Raw genomic sequence first — 10599 nt, 5'->3', positions numbered from 1 at the left:
GTGCGTCTAGTGCGTCTGAAGTTTGGAGTAGAATCCGGGGTTTACGCCGAGTTTACGTGAGGCGTCGGCAACGGCTCCAAAGCCCGCGAGCAGCCATATCATTGGCTAGAACTAGCTAGATCTGATGGATTTGGACATAAACGCGAGTGAAGTATAACCGGACGAGAGAGTCAGAGATATCAGCACCTGCAGCTCTGCCCGCTGTGAGGGACCGGTGAGCGGAGCAAAACACACCTTTAGACGTCGACTAACACATTTAGCTATGGCACTGTCGTATACATTGAATTATTCAATTTGATAATATGTAATCAACTTAGGCATCCCTCCCAAAAACAAAAAAATATATTAATAAAAAAATTAATAACTCATATTCGAATACCTGAATAATTTTGAATATTCGATTAATCGTTCCCATCCCTAGTGAATGCTAAGGAATAAACTGGTTTTCATTTTTAATATTTGTAATAATATTTAAACACCACTGTTTATAATGTAATATATACATTTTTACATATTTATTAGTGTTTAATATTATAGTACAAAAGCTTCTGTAAAAGTTCTTATGCCTATATAATATTTGAATTCTCTTTTATTTAATATTCTTAATGCACAGTTTTACGTCATATCGGACACAAATCTGTATCAGCTCCGTGGTACCCCCGCTTTTAGAGATTTGGGTAAAAGAGAGAGGGTTGTGTTTTCTGACACTTTGTGAGTTCCCTGACACACCGGGGACACATATTCATGTAGGAAGACGTACAAATGTGCATTTTGCATGATAGGAGACCTTTAGAAAAAGAGTGCGATCAAAAAACATAGAGGGAAAAAAAATCATAAATAAATAAATTATAATGGTGCCTTCTTTTTTTGTCTTATTAAAGCCAACATCTTTGAGGTTCACCAATGAGGGACCTAGTGTAACTTTTGATTTGTTTCTATTGTTAGAAAAATTAAAGCTTTAACAAATCCACTCAACCGGCAAACATTGGTTTTACCTCCTGGACTTTGTTAGCAAACTCCTGTATGGACTCGCCATCTTGTCTTGATACTGTCGGGAGCCAGCTGGGAAGAAAATGAACACAAAAAAATAACAACGTTTGAAGTACAAGAACTATTATTGCAGCAGAAATATTCAAAATAGTTTGAAACTCAAAGCAAGAAGCAAACATTTTAGTTTTAAAATATTGAGTGATTTTTCAACAAAAAACTACCTCAATGTTTAAGAAAATTAATCATTTTTGTCATTGGATTCCACTTTGAAAAAGCAATTGCTGATAGAAGTAATGATACAAATTATTTAGTACCTTACATGATACACTGTACATGGAGCAAAAAATGTCCATAAGAGCTCCTTCATCCAGCTCGAGTCAGGTGTGCTCTGTGAACAGACAAAACACAACAAAGTCAATCACATGGATGTATTACAGTGTCATGGGAAAGTCATAGCTGTGTCACAGTGTCCAGGTGCCCCAAACAATCCTGCAGCTATTTAAAAATATCTGCAGCACACGTCAACACTACATTTAATTATTCTCGGTACTGAGATGGCTGGATTAGATTAAAGCAGCACTCGGTCCTTGCAGGAGAGTTCACTCATTTTGCAATCATAGAAATATCTTCATAGATATATCTTCTCCTTGTACTTGTTGTGCAACACTCATATAGACTATAGAGCGCATGTAAAATTCAAACAGTTAAGGCCGTACATTCAAAATAAGCATATATTTGTAACGGTATTCAGATCTTCTTGTTTATTTATCCATTCACTGTGTTGCTGTCTTCAATGCAAGTTCAAATATAATTACCAAAGCAATCAACGGTCTGGTCACTCGTAAGGCCACAGGTTGAATGGAGTCAGTCAGTGAGAAAGGCCAAGAACTGAGAAGGGAAAGTGTATATAATTAGTGTGTTAGTTTTTGAGGTTGTATGCTTTAAATAAATAGCTAAATGTGGCTTTTTTCACTCAAGAGGAATTGATTTCTAAACATGTCAAATTTATTTTACTTTTCAAACAAATTAAAACGTAGCAGAATCATAAGGCAAACTGTCAGGTAACTGGTAGGTCGAAGATATTATCAATTTCAATGAAGAATTGGCCAAACCCTGTCTCTAAGTGCAGATAATGATATATTCCAAACACTCACTGCTGTCCTATAGGGCTGGTTTCACTGTTTCAGGTCAACAGAAATGACTAGCAAAAACAAAAAGGAAGGCTAAAGATAGAACAACACTACATTTGTTTAGCTATTCATACTTTCTGCTCGCATTGCATCAACCAATTTCCACAGAGAAATGATCACTGTCGCCTCAGTGACATTAGTCAAACATTAGGCAGATCCTGATGGCACTAACCTGAACTTCAGCAGGCCAGCGCGGCCGTTGGTGGTCTCCTCTTCGGGGAACAGGAGCAGCGGGGGGGTGCCCTCAGTGGAGCAGTACCTCTGGAGAGTGTCTCCTATGGCTCCCTGGCCAGATGCTGAACGGATCTCCATGAAGCCTCTGGCCCAGCACACAAAGCCGGTGGAGCCCTCTAACTGGGGCTAAAGGCGCAGAAAGAGACAGAGCATCTCACCAACATTTAATTCAGCAGAAACAATACCAGCACCAGTTAAACCAAAATAATGCCAAAGTTGCATCAGCGCTGAAACTCAAAGGTGCACACTTGTACAGGAAACTGAGACATGGTTAAGCACATTTAAAAGACAAACACTCACGGTATGGCAGGGGGTCAGAAGGTTGATTATGTTGTGGTCGAACTCTGTCACATGGTTGCATATGTACAGCTTGGTGTTTTTGTCCCTGGAGCGAGGGTTCTTCGTTCTCACGTGCATCCCCAGGACTGAGCACATAATCCTGACAATAAATCTAAGAGAACAAAAGGAATAAAGCTGAAGTTAATCGGGATGATTATCTTAATATGTAGTGGGCAATTATCTAGAACATACATGGTGTATCACTGCTTTATGGCTCTTCATTCCCACAATCATTACCTTTAACTTAACACTGAAAGCCAAATACCATCTGAAATGTAAGAGTTATTAACACTAACAAATAGAGTGCAACTAGCACTTAAGCCTTTACAGTTTTGTATGGGGTGGCTGTGATTAATAGCGTCATTTTAACTGAGGGGCAGCCATTACGCAATTATTTAAATCAATTACAAAGTATGCATTATATAGCGGATGATAACATAAACTGTTCCCACTTCCTGATATTAAGACATGGATACAAACTCTTAAATTATAAAAAGATTACTCTTAATGATACACAAACAGTAACTACAACAGCTACTTCTGCCACATCTATGAATGTTAAGACTGTTGAGGGTAAAATGGACCATAGAGAAATGTACACTGTATAATGTTAAATACTTGCCTTCTAATAAAACTCTCTGGAAGTGCACAGCTGACCAAGAACACGTGAACACCAACAAAAATCCTTATTAGCATCAAACAGATACCAACTGGAAAGTAAATCAGCAACAGTAGGAGGACTGCAGCATCTTTGGGAAACCTGTCAAAGGAAAAGTTGCAAACATTTTTTTAATTCACTGGAGAGAACTTGAACTTAAATGTTATAGCAGATGAAATATTGACAGTCCACATGAATTACAATAGGTCTTACATGATGACTGAGCATTTCTCTCAGATTTAGTATGTTAATTAGTCACTGCTGGATCAAGTATTGTTTGAAATTTGATTTCCCATGTTGTATTACAGCCCGTAGCGTTAATTTCCCACACGTGATTACACGTGTCGCTACTTGATTGTCTTTAAGGTTGGGTGCTTGAGAACACCCGGGATGTTTTATACCAAAGTAGTCCTATTCTGGCCTAAAATCCCACAAACAAATGTGCACCTACAGGCCCCATGTCCCACCTGCATTGATGTGAAAGATACTTGTATTGGTGTGTAGTACATATTGTTCAAGCAAAATATACTTTTCAAATCGAAGGTGACGGGTAATGGCCATGGTACTCTATGTAGAGGTTCAACATTAGCTCATTCTACTGTGCACGCTTTAGAAGTTCAGGAAACTTAGCTCTGTTCTTTAAGTCATTTTACGAAGTCAACTTTAACCACCGTGTAAGGCCAAGCTAGCTTGCGTATAACGCTACAGTGAATGGCTGGGCGACATGTTTACTGAGATGAACATTGCACAAGGTTGCATAACAAAAGTTAGCAATAAAATGTTAACGTCACCATACCACAGCTATGATAGCTAGCTGGCTCAAGTTAATAAAATACTAAATAGCCTCTCGTTTGGACTGAGAAGCCTTCCGCAACGTGAGTTAATGCTAGCGGACAAACATTACACGTCACTGTAGATAACGTTACTGTATTTTTTTAAACACACTGGATACGACCGTAACATCCATGCTAATGCGGCTAATTAGCGTTAGCTGAAGGTTAACAACAGCTTGCATTAGCTAGCTGCAGTTAGCTGACTTACCGACGAAAGTCGAACATATCTTCAATCCCCCGGTTCTCCATGTCTGCCAGTTAGACCTTTGCTCGGAGGCTAATGCTAAGAATACAACCTGATCCCTAAAAATAAATGAGTCATTACGTTCAGAGCAGCTATGTTGTCGCACGGTGGGCTTAAGCGTCAGCTAACGTTATTATGCCCACAATGCCCCCGCGAATAACTAGCAGTCTATTTTTCAAGTTTGAAATGTTAGCTTAGCAAAAATGTTGCTGTCTGCGGTGCTAGCATCGCTAGCGCCTGTGCTCCGCTAGCAGACACTACACAACAACAACACTTCCGGCCAGAATCCTCCAGAATAAAAGTCCATATATGTTAACTGAATAAAGGTTTCCTAATTTTGCCATACAAATGAAAAATAATCTACGCTTTTGCTGACGTCTTTATAAATCCTTATAAATCCTTTAAAACCAGATTAGTTTATGAGTTTACCTTCGTCTGGTCTCGGATTTTCAAAACTAAAGTCCCCTCATGAAAAGGCATCGACATAATGTACTATGTCGCCCTCTGGTGGCTGTATTAAGTTATAATTGGAAATTGGCTGCGACGACCATTATCTGTGTTACTTAATGATAATAATTACATGTTGCCATATAGTTTAGGTATAGTCTTTTGAAAATATTGTACCGTGAGATTGTACGAAATTCATTCGTATTTAGTCGAACAATTATAAATCAAAGTGTCCATGAGGACATTGAAATATGACTCAAGGGAGACCGTGGTCTAAAATATGTTTTAATGCATATCTAAGTGCGTTATCTAGATTTTAAAAGAATACACTTTATTATTGTGTCTGGGGTGACCCGGATTTATTTCAAAAGGTCGGGATTGCTTCACATTTTGTGGTAAAATCAAATATAACCATTTAAATAGCAAACGTTTAAAATGTACTTTTGCTTTATCATGTCACTAATATATATGATAACCAGGTAATTTTTTTTGTAGTCCTTTTGATGTATAAAGTAATGTTGTATCTGTATCCGTTATTACGGATTTGCAACACTGTTAAAACGTGTGTGTACGTCTTTTGAACACCCCCCGCCTGTTAATACTCTGTCTCCTCCCACATCCTCAGTCCTGTTTTGTTTGGCAACAACGCTAAACCTCTTGTATAACCACTGCTGATTTTTACGAGTTTGAAATTGATTCGTCAGCTAAGGAAAACATCACATCTATCTTTTAATCTGAACATTTCTTTCTGACAATACAACGAAACCATCATGATGGTCGGATTCGGCTGTCCGGTAATCCTGTGGCTGGCCTTGGCCGCCGTGCAGGGCTCGGTCCTCGGGCTCGGTGAGGACATGGACCGGCCCCTGATCGGGCCTCCAGGCTCTCCCGTCCGGCTGCATGAGTCCGACGCTGGGCTGAAGAAGGCTATGCAGTTCGCGGAGGAGCGCTACAACCAGGGCTCCAACGCCATGCACCTCCGCAAAGTCAGCAGGCTCCTCTCGGCCACCAAACAGGTGCACAAACGGGTTATTTGTTACAATATGTACATGTTAAATTAATTACGGCATTGTATCGTCATAATTTGTCATAACATACTGTTGCAATTGTTATTGGTCTTCTGTATACTGTTTTTTGACATTGTAGTAAGACATAATGTTTTCCATCTTTTGTAAACAACACCACCTAATAGGGCCATTTAAAACTGCGTCACGCTGGCAAGAGTTAGCTAACAAAGATCGGAAATACGCTGACTTACCTTCAAAATAATGGCCTAAACTCGTCTGCCTTATGTTCCTTACGTGGAGGTATACAATACAAAATAAAATATGCTTTTAGTTTTATCTTTCACAGACTTGTCATTGAGTTTGTGATTTATTTTAATCTTTTCACTTTCTGTAAAGCATACAGAGAAAGGTTACTAGCAGCATTTTCCCCTCATTATTTTCATTATGCCCGGAAGTCATTTGTTTGAAATACACCTGACTTCACACTACAACCAAATAGCCTTATCCATTTGTGCAGTACAAGCTCCCTTTGTATATCACTGTTCAGTATGGGCCACCATAGTCTCTTCATACAGCATGGAAGCATCTAGAAACAACAGTAAAAATCCCTAAAGTCTGGTAAATGACATTCAAATACACACATTGAATAGCCACTAGTAAACTAGGCTGTACCACTATTAGAGTTATATCTTGAATTAATTCTCTTATTGAAGTATTTTTTCCCTGTTTGTACATTACAATTGACCACTGTCTGTGTGTATTTGTACTTTTCAGCTTGTCAAGGGTATCCGCTACTCCATCACAGTGGAACTGAGTAACACTCAATGCAAGAAATCCACCATGCTCAGGACATGTGACTTCTATCCCGAGATACAGAAACTCAAGGTTGTGTGTGTGTGTGTGTGTGTGTGTGTGTGTGTGTGTGTGTGTGTGTGTGTGTGTGNGAGACACTAACAAACAGAAAACATATTTTAATAACACTGAAGTAGGGGTGCAACAACTAATCGACTTAATCGATTAAAATCGATTACCAAGTTAGTTGGCAACTGCCAACTAACTTGGTAATCGATTTTAATCGATTAAGTCGATTAGTTGTTGCACCCCTACTTCAGTGTTATTAAAATATGTTTTCTGTTTGTTAGTGTCTCACATACTTATTATTGCAATATATCAGGAATTCCTTACGGGGAATTCTTAAAATTGGGCACAAATGGAACATTTATCTCCAATGTCTAACAATATGATCAAATGATGAAGTGAAAGCATTTTGGATTACCGTATGTTATCTGCCACTTGGCTGGTTGGCGAAGCTTCAGTCGCAAAGCAGTTATTCTAGTTTGCCTTTGTGCTGTGCTTGTGAACTAAAGGTGTCAGTTTATCTTTCAGCTCCTGGCTGGGGAACTGGGCCTGGTCTCCACTAAGATCACTAAAGCCGATAAAGCAGAGCACATCAAACGGACCAAAAGACACACCGTACCACAAGCATCTACAAGTAAGTCAATTACAAAATCTAAAAGATCAAAATGAAAATATTTGATTCATCCCAGGAGAAAATGTGGTTTGTGACAACAGCTCCATTTCAAAAAGAAAAAAATATAAATAACAAATATAATATAATGCCGTTCTTCTCTCTTCCCCTAGGTGCCAGACCAGCATCTATCGGTCTTGGATTCATGGTCCAGAGTTTGGGTACGGATGATCATAGGATTGCTAAGATGGCCCAACAGGTGAAGGACGTGCTGCCTCACGTCCCGCTGAATGCCATCGCAAAGGACTTAGGTAGGGCCGCTAACTCGGCTTCATCCTTCCTTTACATTTGTAACACATCCTTCATACACTTAAGCAGGGTTTGAATATCTGTGAACTTACAGTTGTCTTTTGATTGTGTTCAGCTGAAACCAATTGTGTGGACACCACCATAACTAATCTGCTGGAGAGCAAGGAGGAAGGTCTGATGGAAGCATCCGGGACGTCAACGTTTGGGTCTTCTATGAACAACTCCTATTCCTCTGTCCCTGCCCCAACCATAAAGGTTTGTCAGGGCTCTCTGGAGAATGATTTGTTAGAGAGAAACTCCCTCATGAGAGATCCCCAAAAAACAGAAAAGGGTCTCTTTAAAGGTGACCTATCATGCAAAATGCACCTTTGTACGTCTTTTATACATGAATATGTGTCCCCGGTGTTCCAGGGAACTCACCAAGTGTCAGAAAACACAACCCTCTCTATTTACCTCCATACCCAAATCTCTTAAAAAGGGGCTGCAACGGATCTGATACAGACTGATCCAGATTTGAACACTTCTATGACGTCACAGAAGTGGCTACGCCTATGGCCCAACTCCAGCCAATCAGGAGGAGACAGCCATCGCGAACATTGCCGTTGAAAGAGCTGGAGAGCTGTTGAGCTACATATGCAGGCCTGCTACGATCGTGCTGTCTCACAGAATCAGGCACCATGCCAAAGACAGCGTTAAAGTTGCAGCCGAAATGCAGGAATGGCTAAAATGCTTGAATCTGTATTGGTATTTTGAAAAATAAAAAAAGATGATAAATATGCCTATTATATAGTATGGTCCTGCACTATATGTATTACAAATATAAGCGGATGATAGACCACTTATAAATCACCAAACAGTTAGGCTCATCGAATCTTTGTTGTGCAAGGTCCTATTTTATTTTATTTGCAGTAAGTGCCAATCCATCTAAACTGCTTATTTTCGTATTATAAGAAATTACTAATAATGGATTTTGTTTTTTGCGGGGCAACTGTCTCTTTTCGTCCACAGCCTGCTGCCCAAATGCTTTCGGGAGGATACCCAGCGTTGATAGACATTTGTCTCGTCCAAGAGAGGAAAGAAGCACGTTTATAATTTTGCAACGAATGTGAGATGCTATTCCTGCCAGTAAGCAGCTGCTCACATAATTACATCGAACACAGCGCGTGGAGAATATTGTAATTAAGGCAAGACCGAGCAGAATGTCTGTTCATATTTGGCGAAAGTGGGAGTTAAAGGCTTTCCGATTATACTCAACTATTTATTAAGTAAGACATTCTGGAGTGTCTATTCGTTTCATTTATAAAGACACCTCTAAGTCGCGCGGGTATTCATACTGCACAAATTCATTGATTGAGTGATTTACTTTGAATTCCTATTTCTAGGGCTCATGAGATGTATTCTGAAAGCAGTGAAGGGAATACAAACAAGAGAAATGTAGGAGCTAACCAACCCTCGATAAGCTTATACTCTCTCTGTGGCATTACGCCTGAGCTCAGCCCCAATACTGGGCCGGATCGTCGGAGTTGTCACATGTATATTATATATAGCGTATAATGTGTCGCTCATTTTGAAGCTGACAATGCCCGTGCAAATACTTGTTTTACTTTAAAGCTGGCCAAATGTATCAAGTATTTGGTGATCAATGGGGTCCAAAACTGGTTACTCGTGAAATAGTGAGTTGCTGTGCATAAACTGTAATAGCTCAAAAAGCCACAACTCTGGAGCACACTTTGTCTCTCATTGTATTAGTATAACCAGACTATTCTGCGGAACAAAATATGGAATTTAGATGTGCCAGCTGCACTGTCCGTAAAAGTTGTGTTACAGTTCCACATATTGTGAATGATGATACAGGCATATTATGTAAGTAAAGGAAGCACTTACCTAGTGTATATATGTTTTCTCATCCAGACGCTACATCGGAGAAACACGGATTGGATCAATAAGACAGGTCACTCGTAACTCGCTTGGGTCACAGCCACATGCATAATATGTCAGAGAGAAGCGTGTGCGAGCGTGCATAGCCCCTGTCTAAAGTTTGAATGTTGATTATTATATTCCGTCAACAGCGTTCTGTGCCAAACAGAATCCTTGTTAATTGCCATAATAAAGGTGCAGCTCTCTTGACGCCTTCAGAACATGTTATGTTGATGAAAAGTGGTGATTAGCATGTGTTAATTCTGTTCATCCTGCTGTACTAAGTTTTTGATAACAAGTTTGCTATTACGATCCACTGACTAGTGCAATCATCGTATTTATTTTATAATGTCCAGAGTCGTGATGAAAAATAAAGTTCAGCCACTTGACCTTAAGAAATGTGCTCACTGATGCTGTTTCAATTAACGTTGCGAAGCAAAACCAAGAAAGAAAAAAAAAAAAGAAAAAAAACAAAAAAAAAAAAAATGTCAAACTGCATGATGAAGTAGAAATGAATTAAATGGAATGTGATTTGCCAGGTATTAGGTAATTAATATTTATGATCTATACTTTAGTAGTGTTTAACAATAGTTTAATATCCTGAATGCATGCTGCATTTTCTCCCAAATATAGACAAAGTCCATCAATGATGGAGCTAATAATACAGATATAGAGGATATAAACTCATATAAGTGATGATGTATGACTGTTATATCACTCCGGTATTTATATCATCCTAACGCGATGATGCATACCTGTCTGCATACTCCCAAGGCACAAGATAGATAGATAATGAACTTGATGGAGTTGCCTCTATGGTATGGAGGGCTCAAAGTAGAAGATAACTCATAAGTACCATATACATCGGGGTGATCGAAATCATTCGAACTATATTGCTTTGGTTGCCATAACTCACATCTCAGGCAGGTGGTGTGCCATCATAGTTAAGGCAACTGAATGCGA

At 39.3% G+C, this 10599-nt stretch overlaps 2 protein-coding genes across 3 annotated transcripts in view; both read right to left on the bottom strand.

Annotated features, from left to right (window-relative positions):
* The window catches only part of ctsf (cathepsin F), a 41450-nt gene that overhangs the window by 7147 nt on the left and 23704 nt on the right, over positions 1–10599 (bottom strand). The gene's annotated exons all lie outside the window — the stretch shown is intronic.
* Positions 957–4776, bottom strand: aup1 (AUP1 lipid droplet regulating VLDL assembly factor). 2 transcript variants are annotated; one of them, XM_010767507.1, is made up of 7 exons: positions 4453–4774; positions 3376–3513; positions 2715–2865; positions 2353–2540; positions 1806–1878; positions 1305–1378; positions 957–1062 (listed from the first exon to the last, which is right to left on the bottom strand). In XM_010767507.1, exons 1-7 carry the CDS (start codon positions 4491–4493, stop codon positions 972–974), a joined length of 756 nt encoding a protein of 251 aa, XP_010765809.1. In that variant the 5' UTR covers positions 4494–4774; the 3' UTR covers positions 957–971. The 2 variants fall into 2 exon arrangements, with proteins under 2 accessions (XP_010765809.1, XP_010765810.1); XM_010767508.1 differs by having other exon boundaries at positions 971–1062; positions 1310–1378; positions 4453–4776.

This window comes from Notothenia coriiceps, unplaced genomic scaffold, assembly GCF_000735185.1.
Source record: "Notothenia coriiceps isolate Sejong01 unplaced genomic scaffold, NC01 NC01_scaffold00004483, whole genome shotgun sequence".
In the NCBI taxonomy this organism is placed as follows: Eukaryota; Metazoa; Chordata; class Actinopteri; order Perciformes; family Nototheniidae; genus Notothenia; species Notothenia coriiceps.
Note: the sequence above shows the minus strand (reverse complement) of the source record. Positions and strands in the feature narration are given on the sequence as shown.

What these genes read in the sequence shown, in the direction of transcription:
- aup1 (XM_010767507.1), bottom strand. Translation starts at nt 4,493, where the DNA reads ATGGAGAACCGGGGGATTGAAGATATGTTCGACTTTCGTCG. An exon ending in TTCTGACCCCCTGCCATACC is followed by an intron (nt 2,541 to 2,714) that starts GTGAGTGTTTGT and finishes CTGCGCCTTTAG; the next exon opens with CCCCAGTTAGAGGGCTCCAC. An exon ending in CCAGACCGTTGATTGCTTTG is followed by an intron (nt 1,379 to 1,805) that starts GTAATTATATTT and finishes GTCTGTTCACAG; the next exon opens with AGCACACCTGACTCGAGCTG.